The sequence below is a fragment of the Calidris pugnax genome, unplaced genomic scaffold (assembly GCF_001431845.1).
Source record: "Calidris pugnax isolate Ruff unplaced genomic scaffold, ASM143184v1 scaffold38, whole genome shotgun sequence".
Taxonomy (NCBI): Eukaryota; Metazoa; Chordata; class Aves; order Charadriiformes; family Scolopacidae; genus Calidris; species Calidris pugnax.
This window is the reverse complement of record NW_015090995.1, coordinates 1423600-1439149: the sequence shown is the minus strand read 5'-3', so window position 1 is coordinate 1439149 and position 15550 is coordinate 1423600. Positions and strand designations below refer to the sequence as shown.

Sequence of the window (15550 nt, the reverse complement as noted above, 5' to 3'; positions counted from 1 at the left end):
ACACCCCTGCACACACGCTACACTTATATTCCTAAAATTACACAGTATTTTGGAATATCCAAGAAGTCGTCTCTTGTGCGCAACACTTTCTAGGGCCCCACAAGAAAGAGGGAAGATCACTTTTCTCTTTGCTAAAAATACCTTTTTCCTCCCTCCATGACCACATGCTTCCAGCCCAGCCCTAGCAAAGTGACTTTGCCTCTGGAAAACCACTCAGCCCTCGGCAAGAGCTCACACCACCCACCCAGTAACGAGACTTGGGCTCTGCTGGTTTTTGGCACAGGGCTGGTGGCCACCACCGCTGGCAACGAGCTGCTGCTCCATCCACCCACCTCGTGGTGGGGAGAGGGGAAAGGGCTGCACCTGGAAGAGGAACAAACACACCAACAGCTTGGATTCTGAGCGCTACCTAAACCCACAGAAAGCAAATTTTGCTGCTGCAAACCAAGCCGAGCCAGGGAGCGATTTTTCCAGACAGTCATGATTTCATCAGACCCAAGTCCAATTTTTTTATTCAGGGGCTCAGCCAGCAACACCCTGTGAAGCCCAAGTCACTGGTGCTCAATGTGACAGACGCATTTTAGAGACTTATCAGTCCCTCCCGTGCTGCAGAGTCCTCTTCATGGCACAAGGGAGAGGGTTTGGGGAACTCTACGTCAGTGCCAGGGCCACGTTTGGCACTGTAGGGGTTAGCTCTCCTCCAAGAACCAGCCCTCAACCTTGCAGCAGCCAGTGAGTCCTTTCCGGCAGGAATAGCCACACTAATCACTCAGTCTCGCTCCTCTTAATGGGGCTTTTTTGTTGGTCTTTTGGTTTTGTGGGTGGCTTTGGTTTTGTTTTTTTTTTTAAAGAAACTTTCCCTGCTGTAGGCAGATATGGCAAGCATGGAGGCCAGGGAGAAAAATTCAGAACTTTTTGGCCCTTGGTGTGGTGACAGCAGCACGGCTGCACCCCTGGCTCCATGTTCTTTGGAGAACAAGTCTTGTGAGGAGAGGCTGAGGGAGCTGGGAATGTTCAGCCTGGACAAAAGGAGATGGAGGGGAGACCTTCTCACTCTCTACAACTCCCTGAAAGGAGGTTATAGCCAGGAGGGGTCAATCTCTTCTCCCAAGGTGATAGGACAAGAGGAAATGGCCTCAAGTTGCACCAGGAGATTGGATATTAGGAAAAACTTTTTACACTGAAAGAGTTGTCAAGCACTGGAACGGGGACACAGTGGAATCATCATCTCTGGAGGTATTTAAAAGCCAGGTAGACGTGGTGCTGAGGGACACGGGTTAGTGTTTTTTTTGTTGTTGGTGTTGGGTTGATGGTTGGACTTATCTGAAAGGTTCCTTCCATCCCAGACAATTTTATGAAGCTGGGAGCTGTGGGTGAGAGCCCATCACACCCCAGGCAGCAGGGCTGGGGTCTTGTACCAGCTCCTCCTCTGCAAACAAGCTCCTGCCCTTCCCCAGGCTCCTCCTGGGTCATCACTGAGCAAAACATCACCAGCCACGGGGAGAGCAGACAGACACACGATCTATTCTTTGGCATTATTTCTGTTAAGGACTGCCAGTGCAGACCAGAAATACCTCAGCTCTTTCTGTCTGAGGATCTCCCGCAAGGTCACAAAGCTTAAATGAACTGGCCCAGGTGGCCAAGAAAGCCAACAGCATCCTGGCCTGTATCAGGAACAGCATGGCGAGTAGGGCCCGAGAGGTGATTGTCCCCCTGTACTCGGCACTGGTGAGGCCTCACCTTGAGTACTGTGTCCAGTTTTGGGCCCCCTGCCATAAAAAAAGACATTGAGGTGCTGGAGCGGGTCCAGAGAAGTGTGACAAAGATGGTGAGGGGTCTGGAGAATAAGTCTTATGAGGAGAGGCTGAGGGAGCTGGGGTTATTCAGCCTGGAGAAGAGGAGGCTGAGGGGAGACCTTATTGCTCTGTACAACTCCCTGAAAGGAGGGTGTAGAGAGATGGGGGCCAGTCTCTTTTCTCAAGTCCCAGGCGACAGGACAAGAGGAAATGGCCTCAAGTTGCGCCAGGGGAGGTTCAGGCTGGATATTAGGAAAAATTTTTTCACTGAAAGGGTTATCAGCCATTGGAATGGGCTGCCCAGGGAGGTGGTTGAGGCACCATCCCTGGAGGTGTTCAAAAGATGGGTTGATGTCGTGCTGGGAGGTATGGTTTAGTGATGGTGCTCCTTGTTTGTTGTGTGGGTGTCTATTTTTGTCAGTTAGGTTGACGGTTGGACAAGATGATCTTTAAGGTCCCTTCCAACCTAGAAGATTCTGTGAAATTTACGCTTCATAAAAATTGGAAGTATAAGGTAAAATATAATTTATGTAAGATAAAAATATAAGATAAAATTTTATCTTTTCGAGTTGGTCCCAGCTCCAAGTTCTCCTGATTTTTGGTGGCCTCAACTAGGGCAGGTTTGGGGAGGGTCAGGCCCAGAGCTGCTGCTGAGCACCCTGTACCGGGGAACGGCGCGGCTCGGGGTTCAGCTGCCGGTAAAGCCGAGCTGGGGAAGGCACCCACCCCGGGGCTCCCACCCACGCACCCCGAGAAGGGGCTGAGCCGTGGCACGCAAGGGCTCCTGGAGTGACGGGAAGCAGGATGGATGCCGGCAGCGACGCACGCCAGCTGCACGTGGAGCGTGGCACCAGCAAAACAGGATATGGTTACGCTCTGAAAGGTGTTTTTGATACAAAAAAAAAAAAGGCTATCCATACAGTAAATACACTCGCCGCCTGAAGCACGGGCTATGCTTTCTTCTAAATAGGCTGGCTTCCGCAGAAATGAAAGTGCAAAACTGAGCATCCTTCACACACGTTCGAGCAGGAAAAGAAAATATGAAATCATCTTCAGAGCCCAGGTGCTGCTCAGCCATGGGGGGGTTGGTACCACCTTTATTCTTGGGACTGTTCTCAACTCTGCTGTCTATTGAAGCGGTGTCCAAACCGTCCCCCCCAGTCCCCTTTGGGGAGGCAGGAGGGTGCCAGGGTCATGCAAGGGCAGGCTGGTGGGGCAGGGACAGAGTCTGGGGGCAGCTGGGTTTCACAGCACATGATTTTGGAGGGGGGTGGCTGGGTAACAAGAGGTTCTTCTTTAAATCACTACAGTGATAGCACCTTGCAAAGCATGAGAGCACACAGCAGAGGCAGCTGCTGGTAAAGCTCCACATCCCAGATCCCACTGCAATTACGGAAACGCTCCAGGACTAATGTGAACCAATCCAGCAGCCTCCACCGAGGTCTCAGCACATCTCCCAGGAGACTCCGCCACACCAACGAGCCCTGTTTAAGCAATAAACCCCAAACCCCCACAGCTTCTAGTTCCAAAAAGCACTTTAATCCATCCCCGCACCCAAGGGGACAACTCTGCGGCAGAGATCCCACAGTGCTGAAAGCTCTAGCTCCCACACAAGATTAATTAAGGCACATTAAGTAATCAGCAGGCTTCAAAAAAAAAAAGGCTAGAAGCTTTAACTAGTAGGATTATTAGCAGCTGAAAAAGGCGAGTGCCTGTGTGTTTCAGGAGGCACAAGCTGCAAAGCCCCAGCGAGGAGCCGTGCCACCACAGGGACGACAAACCTGGCACCCCATGAGGCCATAAAACCCACGAGGTGCCCAAGAGATTAATTTCCTGTAAACCACAATAAAAAGAAGTACAGAGAGCTCCAAACCCCTGCTATAAGCTGGAATTGTTATGCGAGTAAATCAATAGTGCTTTAACAGGGTAGGTGTCGCTGAGCCCCTGGTACCTGCTGGAGCAGGTGATGGTGTGGTGATGGTGTGGTGGGGACACCACAGTGGAGGGCACTGCCTGGCCCCTGGGCACCCCTGTGACCCTTCTGCAGAGCTGCAACCCTCTCCACAAGTCATGCTGCAAAGTTAAGTCCTGTTCTCCTGACCAATGAAATAGGAATTTAAATAAAATTTTAAAGTTGCAAATAATTTTAGGTTGAGTCGCTACAGGAATAGTTAAAAAAAAAAGTCACTTTCTCAAAATAACTAATTGAATCGAGAAGCCTCAATCCTTCCTAATCTTAAAAAAATAATAATAAATAAATAAAGTGTTTGTAACACTTCTTGAGCTAGAGTCCCCCAGATGGCTAACTGCAGAAGTGCTGCTTTTTAAAAGTGGTGAAATCGCAGGGGTGAGCGAGCAGCCCGTGCCGTGGCCAGCACCACCACCACCACCCTCTGCCGACAGCTGAGCACCCAGTGGGGGCAGAGCCGGGGGGGCCACGGTGGCTGGGGAACGTGGTGATGGGTGACACCCCTTTGTGGCACAAAATGTTCATTTGGAAGGGAAGCACCCTCGGCTCTGGCCCTGGATTTCTCCGCAAGGTGCAAAAATCCACTAAATTAGAAAATAACGACCGTGGAGAAGACCTGCTTTTGGGGAAGCCCAAACCAGACCATGATCAGCTTCAGTGTGACTTTCTGAAGCCCCCCCCCGAAAGTGCTGGGTGCCAGGACCCACAGCGCAGGGGTAAAATACCATCCAGATGAAAGCAAAGGAACCTTTCCCAAAAAGCTGGGGAAGGGAGAGGAAAAGAATTGATGGAGCATCCGGCTTCATCAGCCTCATCAGCTCCATGTCCTGAGCAAAGGGGGCTCTGCCAACAGGACCCTGCCCTGCTTCAGCTGGGGCATTGAGCCCCCCCAGTGCCCCCCACCACCGGGGAAGCTGCTGGGGTGACAGCAGCCTCCCAGAAAACAGCAACTGCCGTGCCACGGCGGCAGTTCCCAAAACACCCCAAAACCAGCAGCACCTCTACACATATATATATATGTATAAAAATAACCACCAAAAAAAACCCGAAAAAAAGAAAGAATAGGGGTCGGGTCAGGCTGGGACGAGGGCAGGAGGAGTGGCAGAGCCGGGGAGGGCCCCACTCGCCTCCCGCGCTGCTGCTCCCGGCAGTTGCACTTTTGCTTTGCACGTCAAGAGAGGTGGGGACCCGCTGCCAGCACCCACAGACCGGGGCCCGCAGGGTCCCACCGGAGCAGCCCACCGGCACGGCAAAGGTAGGACTGATGTTCTTTTATCCACAGTTATCTTTGGTTCAGGTTAACGGTTTTAAATGGTACTTTTTTTTTGTTTGTTTTTTGATTGTTGCAACATAGACTTGTTGCCTCTTCCTACCGGTGCTAGAAGTGCTGAGAGGGGATGGGGACACCCCATCCAGAGGCAGGAGGGTGCAGTGGTAACCACTGACCCCCATGAATCTCCAAAAGTAAAGGAGTAGAAGGAAGGAGGTGCCAGCTAAGCTGAGGTGTGGGTGAGGAGCCAATATCTCCATTTACCAGAAGAGTGAGCTCCCTTTGGCACTCAGGAGATGCTCTGTGTCTCTTGGGGAGAGGGAGGGTATGGCTTAAGTCAAAATAGCTGGCCAGGAAGTTTCAAACCATATTTTCTATTACTGTTACGCGAATATCAAGAAGCTGTGTTTAAGAATAACACCACTTGTGAAGATTCTTACTCTTTGCAAAACCCACAGCGTCTTGTGGAGGGACTGGTCTGTAAGTGGACTTTTTGAGGCCGTACAGCCCCATCTCCACAAGCACGTGAGTGACTGGCCTGATTTACTCGTTACTGGGGGTCTCACTTGGTTGTCCAATGGATTTTCTTAAACAGTCCGTGCCTCACAAGAGGCAGGAGGCTGACTTTCCACTGGCAATTTTCCACTTAATTACAAGAGCAGGGGGAGGGGAGAGGCAGGGGTATCTGTGCCACTGCTGATAACACAGCCCAGTGAGCACAGGCAAGTGGCCACATGTCCCTGGGGGTATACACTGACAGTTTGGGTAGAAAACTCACAGCTTTGGTACTTATTACCATGCACATCTACACGGGACATCAGGGTATGCCAGGAAGGGAGAAGAGGGGTGGGGGATTGGGCTAAGACACAACACTGCTGCTCCAGGTTTTATTTTTCCTTTATAACCACAGTCAATATTACCAAGGCAGGGGACAAGAGCTTTTGCAAAGGATTAAAAGGCAAAAGGAGCCTATTACACATGGCAGTAAACTGGAGTGTTTATTGTTTTCTGCATATTCTTGGAAATTACCCAGCCAAAATCCCCCTGGTGTCCCTGGCTGCCTGAGTCACTGCCCACCAGCACACAGCACCCCTTCTCCTCCCCCAGCCCCTCTTAGAGAATCACAAAAAGGTTTGGGTTGGAAGGGACCTTAAAGATCATCCAGTTCCAACCTCCCTGCCCTGGGCAGGGACACCTCCCACCAGACCAGGTTGCTCCCATCCAGCCTGGCCTTGAACCCCTCCAGGGATGGGGCAGCCACAGCTTCTCTGGGCAACCTGGGCCAGGCTCTCACCACCCTCACAGCAAAGAAGTTCTTCTGAGATCTCATCTCAATCTCCCCTCTTTCAGTTTAAAACCATTCTCCCTCATCCTATGGCCCCCCTCCCTGATCAAGAGTCCTTCCCCAACCCTCCTGGAGCCCCTTTAGGGACTGGAAGGGAGTCTAAGGTCCCCCTGGAGCCTTCTCTTCTCCAGGCTGAACCCCCCCAACTCTGTCCTCACAGCAGAGGTGTTCCACCCCTCTGAGCATCTCCGTGGCCTCCTCTGGCCCCGCTCCAACAGGTCCATGTCCTTCTTGTGCTGAGTACTCCAAAGCTGGATGCAGTACTCTTCCCAGTGAGCCCCCCCCAGGGGCTGCAGCCTCACAGCCCCTTCCCAAAATTCCAGTGCCAGACAGGGAATCTCCCTCAAGCAGCCGCTACAGCTCCTCCCCAGCAGGGATGTGGGCAGAAAGACAGGGAGCACAGGCAGGGCAGAGGGTAGGCACATCATGGAAAGGCTCAGTTACCTTAATAATAAGCAAGTGAGAAATTAGTGGGGGGAAAAAAAAAAGCCAACACAACAGAAAGAAACCTTTTCATTCTGTTGTGCCAATGCCCCACAGTCCTAACCTGTAAAGTCTCGGCTGTTTCACTGCTTTCCCCCCACGGAATAAACATTCACCATTTTTAGTGTCTCTCATTTCATGTAACCACAGAAATCGGACGGGATGAACAGGCAGATGCTCAGAGACACTGCAACAGAGTCAAAGTGAAAGAGCCACTCTCATCCGTATTGCCTTCACAAACACAGTGCTAGCAAATATGTTCCAGCAACCCAGAGTGTGTGTGTGTGGTGCAGAAGAGATGCTGACACAGAACAGATGTGTCAGAGGGGGGATGCTCTAGAGGCCACTGGTACCCAGGCTGGGACCCTAGAGGTGCCCGGGCAGGGGTAAAGGCAGGGGCTCAGGGTTCATGCTGTGTCAGGACAAGGACAGCAAAATACAGGAGGCTCCAAGGATCCCTGACAAAAGCACCGTGACCTCTGTGGGCAGGTGCTACCAAAGAGAAATAGAGAGAAGTCTCCACAATTCACACAGCAAGAGGCAACATCACCCTTATGGAAAGGGATACAAAACCTAATATCTACCAGAGAAATGCTTCGAGGGAGAAAAGCCTTTCTCCTCCCCTGACATTTTGAAAAAATAACTAAAAAGCAATTCTATGCATTGATCATTTACATTTCTACCATTTCTCTTTTCAGTTAATACTTTAATCGGTAGTTGTTATCTCTGCCAAAATAGAACAGCAGCACTTCAGGTGACGCAGAAAACAAGTGGTTACTGGGAGAGCCTGGCCCAGGGCACCACTGTCCCTGCTCTGGTCCCTGGGTCAGCTCCCCTGTCCCCACGTCCCCAGCACAGGGAGGGACAGAGCCACCACCGCACTGCCTCTATTTGCGTAACTTCAGCAGGAAACTAGTTTTCTATTTGAAATTACCCCTATGCACCTTCTCCTTTTATTTTAGGCCGCAGAGGAGAAGGAGGAAAAATAGAAGAGAGGTCCCAGGCGGCAGCGTGCCCAAGCCTCCCCCGAGGAGGGTAAGTCAGCAGATGACACCGGGGTGGCCAGCACCAGCTGCTGCTCTGCCCACGTCACCCCTGCCACAGGCTACTTTAGGTGATTTTACAGCATAAATACCAGCCCCACACCAAACACAGGGTGCCTACTGCTCACCTGAGTCAGCAAGAATGGTCCTTGGTGGCAGAGTTAGGGCAGGCTGGTTCTAGGAGGGAGCAGGAGGTGTTGGGCAGCATCCTGGGTTCCTTAAGGATCTGGGCTCCTAGAGGGGACCAGGCATGATGCAGCAGCAGAGGTAGCACGTACAAAAAGTGCCCAACCACAGGCTGTTTTCCCCCAATCTGGTTTAAGACCCTTTCCTCTCTTGAGCTGGGTTTTAAGAGCTGCTGTGGTTTTGCTTCCTGGGGTAAAACTCACAGCATTTGCTAATGAGGGTCCTGCTTGACCTGGGCAATTATAATCACCCTCAGGTGTGGAGCCTGATGATTCATGGAGGGGGTGATGGACTATGATGTGGGTTTGAGGCTGAGCCCTGCTCTATCTCTGACCCACGGGTGTTGTGGTTGTAAGGGGCTGCTCCCATGGCCCCAGCTCCTGCACTTGTTCATGTGGATTTATGGCTGCCCTTCAGCATATAGAAAATACTTTGTCTTTTCACAATATCTGCCTAGCTTTAACAAGCGTTAACGAGCCCTGGTTGTAAAGCTGGCAACAAAACTCACCTGCTGTTTCTGACTCATTAAGTACAAGTGAGAAATCTTCACCCAGTGCTCTGACCTGCCCGACTGTGGGGTCTCCTTGGCAAAACACAGGGAGGAAAAAAATCATTTGGGGCAAGAAGGAAGCCATGCCTGGGGAGAGTCTCAAACCTACCGCCACAGCCAGCTCCCCTGTGCTGAGGGGAAGCGAGCACAGAGCATGCGAAACAAAATTTCCTCTTTCTGAAGCTTTTTTTAGCACCCTGCTGGTTTTTTACATAGCGCATTTGGCTGAACTTTGTCATGTTACTGCTCGGGATTTCCAAAGCGCAGTTTCTCACATCGCGGTGGTTTTACCCCCGCTCTGAGGGCGGCTGTTCTTGCCGTGGCATTTCTGGGTGACCTGGGCCAGCATCCTCGCTGTCTGGGACCCCTCGTGCTGGGGGTTTGCAGCCCCTAGGAGAGGCAGAAAGTCCTCCAAGCACATTCCTGCCCCGGGACCAGGCTGTGGGGAACAGGGGGTGGCATTGCAGGAAAGTTGCTGGGTAGTGGAAACGGGGAAACTTAGGGGGGCAGCAGGAAAAAGGCTTGTGAGCACACGTGTGTGCCCTGGGCTGTGACCAGACTGCACCTTGTCCTTCCTTTTGTGTGTCCCGTGGCCCAGCGATGGAGGCAGGGGGGGTTTACCCACCCCAGGAACGTGGGCAGAGGAAAAGCAACATGACTCAGCCTCCCTGACTGGGTGATAGGAGCCCCTGGGCAAGAGGTGAGAGGAAAGACAACATTGTTAAAAAAAAAAAAAAAATTTAAAATGACTGGAAGGAAGAACTGGGAGATGAGGATTTAGGGCCATGTCTGCCCTGTAGATGGTCCCCAGCCAGGCATAGCCCTGCCCCAGCAGTGTCCACAGGAGCAGTGCCGGCCGGGCACGTGTCTGTCTGCAGGATGGGGACACCCACATGGGCAGTGAGCGACGGCACCGCAAAGTCACCCAAGCTCCTCACTGCTGGTGCTTCAGAGCAAACTTCAGGCACAAAGTTGAGATATTCTGGGTAAAAAAAAAGCGAAAATCAACCCAAGGCAAAGCTGTGTGGCTCCTCACGAGCCATCCTCGTGCTGCGTTCCTAGGGGATGGTGCTGGTATCTGGGAAGCCAAGAGGAGTAGAGGAGCTCTCCGGGAGTGAGAGGATGCAGCAGGTCACTGGTGGCCCAGTCCTGCTGCCTGGGCACAGCCCAGCCACCTATAACCTGGTGGTTTTGCTCAGACACCCCTGCAGGACCAGGAGCTGGATGGGAAGCCCAGAGGAGTTTGCTGTAACAGTAAGGATGGGAACATCTTCACAGGGCCTCAGCATCACCATGGAAAACCCACATGAAAGAGAGCATCCCTCCCATCCTCTATAAGTACCAGTCCCCACTAAGCATCTCTGGATGCTTTCCCAGTGCAGCCCACTCTGCCTGTACCAATACTCAGCATTTTTCAAGCCCAGCAAAGCAATTTCTGTCCACTCAGGGAGGATGTACTGGTTTTGGCCAACTGGCTTGGCTTGATCCCAGTACAGAGGAGAAGGGAGGGGCTTACCCAAAATGGGTGCCACTGTCAGAAAGCCCTAAAGGATTTAATCAGCTGCCAAGGGCGAGCTCTGAAGCCCCAGGGAACCCCAGGGCATGACAGGTACTGCCAAAAAACAGCCCCATCCACAGCCCCTTCCCAGTTACTTGTGCCAATCAAGCTCCAGCAAATAGAAACTGAAGCCCTGGGCCCAAGTTACCCACCAGTGATAAAACCTAACAAGTAGGTGAGCACCCATTAGTGCGTGATGAAGAGATTACTCACATTTCTAGAATTAGTCGTTCAGGTTTGTGCATCGGAAGTCGGGTGGAGAACTAATAAAAGAATTGGAGACTCTTTGAACAGCAGGTTAATTAACTCTATGGCTTATTAATCGTAGCTTCTGAAGTTTAACGGGATTATTTTACGAGCTGTTTTGCTCAACTGGTTATGTTAGAAGCTGGCTCTCTGGAAGAAAGGAAGACATCTCAGTCTCATTGGACTCGTTACTCAATGGTATGCAAGAGAAACTGCACAAATAGACACAGAAAAGCTCCCCAACTCCCCCGACATGTTTCCTTTTGTAGAAGATTTTCTGTTTCCACCCAAAGCAACTTCAAAGTTTCAGTGCAATCACACTGGCAAGTGTTGAATATCGACTTCATTAATAAATATTCACATTTTAACACCTATACCTCAAAGCACAGGAAAAAACATCAGGGATTGCAGCAGGATTTAATTTTGCCTTTATAAATGTGCCTTTGGCATCTTGCTTGGTACCTACAAACTTTTCCCACTTAGACCTGTAGGTTAATTCCTCATGCTGAAGTAAAAGAGAGAGAGTTTGGACAGAGATCTGAATTTCCTCTATATTTATCAGATCTGCAGTTGGTTTTGTTTGTTTGCTTCTTTTTCTTTTTTTTTTTTTGTCTGAGAGATTCAGAGAATATCAGCTGCTTACCATGCAAACAATTTTAAAAAAAAAGTCCACTTACAGTCACCTTAGTGATGATATCTGGTATTTCCAACAGCCAGAGCAGTCACATGTGCAAGATGGGCAAGAGAAAGGCTTAGAAAAAGCAGCTGTGAGAAAGTTAAATTTAATATAATGCAGGTAGTTCTTCAGCAAAAAAAACAAGTGTTTAACAAGTGGGCTGCTTGTTCCTCTTCGTGTGCTTTATAAGGATGCTTTATATTCTATTTATGAAAGATAAATGAAAAAGTTGACCTCGGTTCGGTGAAAGCCACCGACTTGGGAGTTCCACTCCGTGCCGCGGCAGCAGTGGCTGCACTGGTGGAAAATATGAATTTCTCAGGCGTGTGTGTCAGGCTCATTTACATAAGGAGCTGATTTTGTTCTGTCTTCTCGGCCATCTCTAGCCGTGGTGCGGGTGGGAAGTTTCTGAAGGGCTTTTCCTGAGAAGACCTGGGAGTGTTAAACTGATGAGTGCTGTGTGAGGCGAGAGCATCCCTCTGGGTGCAGCGAGGAGGGATGAGGGCATGGCATTCCCCAGAGCATCCCTGGGCTGGGCACGGGGAGACCAATGCAACCGTGGCCAAAGGGAGCTTCAACTGGAAAAGCTGGAACTGGGCAAGAGGCAGCTACCAAGCTGGTGAGGGGTCTGGAGAACAAGTCATACAAGGAGAGGCTGAGGGAACTGGGCATGTTTAGTTTGGAGAAAAGAAGGCTGAGGGGAGACTTCATTGCCCTCTACAACAACCTGAAAGGAGGTTGTAGAGAGGTGGGTGTTGGCCTCTTCTCCCAAGAGAATGATGAGAGGAGCAGAGGAAATGGTCTGAAGTTGTGGCAGGGGTGGTTTAGATTAGATTCTAGGAAAAATTACTTTACTGAAAGAGTGGTCAGGTACTGGAACGGCCTGCCCAGGGAGGTGGTGGTCACCATCCCTGGAGGTATTCAAGAAACGTGTAGATGTGGGACTTCAGAGCATGCTCTAGTGGCTGAGATTGTGGGGGTCTTTTGTGTGTGTGTATGGTTGGACTCGGTGATCTCAGTTGGACTCGGTGATCCCAGAGGTCCTTTCCAACCATTAAGATTCTGTGATCCTGTCAGAAACCTGGCAGCAAGTTAAATACACCCAGCGACTAGGGGTGACTTCTGCTCGGGGGTAGAGCACAGCAGGCTGGTTTGTGGAAGCAATTAAACACATTTTCTATTCATTCCTTAGTGGGTTTTCACCTTCACTGGATGAGAGATAGCACTTGTCAGGCAGGAGAACAGCTGACCACCACAGATGCCAATAGGTTTCTGCTAGAGATGCTCCTACTGCTCTGGCAAGTTTTTGCTTTGTAAGACCCGTGTCTCCCCGCAGCGTAATAACTGCACCTCTTTGTCTTTCAGCCACGTCAGTTGTCAAACTCCTGTGCTGAGAGAAGTGGCTAAAATGAGACCTGAAAGGTGACAGAGGTGCAGCTCCGGTGACGAACCACTGACTGCTTCGGCACCCAAGAATGCATTTCTAGGTGCCAATCCTCTCCCCATCAATCCTACAAGCCACTAGAGCGAGGTCCGGTAACTTCTGACAAAGAGCATGAGCAAAGCACACGAGGAGGACTTCAATTAACCCACACACCCCATAACGAAGCTTCTCCCCAGAGTGGACAAGACAATCTGGTAACCAAAGCCTCCCACACGGACGCCGGGGCTGAAACTTTTAATTTAAGCACCAATGCCCAGAGGAGAACGTGGCTGCAGGACACGAGTGAGGAACATGTTATCATGCCAGGGCTGAGCTTGGATCTGGAGCACAACCATGATGAACGGTTCGACCTGCAACGAAACAAACCTCAAAACCTACTACGCAATTACTTACACTTTCATCCTGATTCCTGGACTAATAGGAAACACATTAGCTTTGTGGGTCTTTTACGGGTACATGAAAGAGACTAAAAGGGCTGTAATATTTATGATCAATTTAGCCATTGCTGACTTATCGCAGGTTTTGTCCTTGCCCCTGAGGATTTTCTACTACTTGACCGGGACATGGAAATTTGGACCAGGTCTCTGCATGTTCTGCTTCTACCTGAAGTATGTCAACATGTACGCAAGCATCTACTTCTTGGTTTGCATCAGCGTAAGACGCTATCTGTTTCTTATGCACCCCTTCAAATTCAGTGACTGCAAACGCATCTGTGACGTGTACATCAGCATCGTGGGGTGGGTCGTGGTCTGCATTGGCTGTTTGCCTTTCGTGCTTCTCAGACTTCACAAGGACGATGGTAACGAAACGTGTTTTGTGGATCTCCCCGTAAAGAACATTGGCATTCCCACCTCCATTGTGATGATGACAGTAGGTGAATTGGTGGGGTTTGTAACACCCCTACTTATTATCCTATACTGCTCCTGGAAGACTATCTTATCACTCAAAGAAAAAAACTCTGCTTCACATGGCCTCGGAGAGAAAAAAAAGGCTTTAAAGATGATCCTCACCTGCGCTTTGGTATTTCTGATTTGCTTTGCACCTTATCACATCAGCTTTCCACTGGATTTCTTTGTCAAAACCAAAATAATTAAAAACAGCTGCGTCCAGAAGGTGATCTCGGTGTTTCACGTTTTAGCTTTGTGCCTTGCCAGCTTGAACTGCTGCGTGGACCCAGTCATCTACTATTTTACTACAGAGGAGTTCAGGAGACGCCTTTCCAGGCAGGATTTGCAGGACAGCATCCAGCTTCACAACCTCAGGAAACACTCCAGAGATGTTCTCAGGGAGGATGCCACGGATCATCTGGAGGATGCCAGAAGTGCTGAACTTCTCCCAAAAGTTGCCAGCATTTCAAATATTCCCTATATTTAGAGTTTTGGCCCACTCCCTTCCCCACCTCCCCCCAGGACACTGAGAGCGATGACTCAAACAAGCTTCTGCTGATTTTAGTGAGGGTTGAAGAAAAACCAAACAAAAAAACCCCAGAACCCAAACCTGACTGAAAATATTTTGATTTAATGCTTTGGTTGCAAATTTTCTCTGAATACTAATAGCACCGTGTAATTCCCACAGGCCCTATTTCTAAGCTGGGCAGCCAGGAGCAGGTAGCTTTGGCAGTAGGAGGAGGACCCAGACCCATGGCAAGAAGTGATGCTGTGCCCCATTGTCACTGGTGGGGCCATTTCCTGACCACGTCCTGGTCACCTTGGCCATGTCCTGAAGCACCTTGGCTTCAGAAAGAGGCAGCAAAGATTTTGGAGTCTGGCTATACAAAAAGAATTTGATCATAAAAATTAGTAGATGACACAGTATTACATATTTCTGAAGCAAAAGACAATCCAGCAGTGACTAATTTCTATGGAGAGCACCAAGAGCTTGCCTCAAGGCATGTTGACCACAGAGCAAGGAGCATAAGGTGGCCCCAAAGGACTTGCCATTTAAATAATTAACCAAATCTCCATTTCGGGGTGGAGCAAATGCCATAACCCTGAATCACAAAGTCACTGAAATGTCCAGACACTATTTTTCTGCCACCATTTCCCATTTCTGGCTCGAAATCGTATCGGTGCCTCTGATAAGCTTTAACCATGGGGCTGCGCTTTGAGGGTATTTATTCAGGCTGGATTTTCCTCAAGCCTTTCGGGTCCTCTTTTCACCAAAGATGGAGCAAATTATTTCCCTTTCACTTATAACTGACCCTGCGCCATCACATCTACTCTTAGTTAACAGCAGCGTGATTAAAAGAGCCAGAGGAACCAAACCTTTCTGAAGTTTGCTGTAACGGGAACTGAACTCTCTATAAGCAGAGGCAAAGGTACCACCCAAAAGGCTACGAGAGATTTTATAGAAAGGCTCAAATGTGGGTGTATTTTTAAGAATAATTTCTTTGAAACCAAACAACAGAAGCTTTGAGCTTTACTGGTATTTCATTTGCACCTTCTTGTAAAATTTATTTTTCTGTGAACATTTGAAATGTTACATTTTGAAGTGTAAAAAAAAACTGTGACAGTACGAGGCTTTATTTAATGCAAATGTTGTTTTATAGATTTAATTTATAAAAAATTATATATTTTGTAGAAAAACTATGTGAATACCAGAGTGTGTTGGAACACAGACTTTTTTTCTTTTTAAGAGCCCTCCTATATAATAAAACAAAACTCCATCACCTCATCTCTCAGAGTCTGAGCCAGCGTGTCTGTACCTGAGTGTGGTGGCTAAGTAAGCACTGCTAATTCATGAAAACCATGAAGCACACTGTAATTGGTTCATAGCAAGGAAAAAATAAACAAATAAATATATATTTTTTATTTCCTGGTGTATATGATAAAAAAAATCCTTTAAAAAAAAAATTTAAAGTAATTCTTGGCCCATTCTCCCCTCTGCCTGTATCACCAGCACACACTTGCGTGGACCAACACGTGGCAGCACTTGGATCCTCGCCACCTCTCGAGCACCTTTAGAATATTTTAAATGCCTTTTCA

General features: G+C 49.3%; 1 protein-coding gene across 2 annotated transcripts; it reads left to right on the top strand.

The window, feature by feature from the left end:
* Positions 1-4934: 4934 nt before the first annotated feature.
* On the top strand, positions 4935-15247 carry GPR174 (G protein-coupled receptor 174). 2 transcript variants are annotated; one of them, XM_014954979.1, is made up of 3 exons: positions 4935-5020; positions 7826-7898; positions 12488-15247. In XM_014954979.1, exon 3 carries the CDS (start codon positions 12900-12902, stop codon positions 13938-13940), a length of 1041 nt encoding a protein of 346 aa, XP_014810465.1. In that variant the 5' UTR covers positions 4935-5020; positions 7826-7898; positions 12488-12899; the 3' UTR covers positions 13941-15247. The 2 variants fall into 2 exon arrangements, with proteins under 2 accessions (XP_014810465.1, XP_014810466.1); XM_014954980.1 differs by lacking the exon at positions 7826-7898 and having other exon boundaries at positions 4946-5020.
* The last annotated feature ends 303 nt before the right edge of the window (positions 15248-15550 follow it).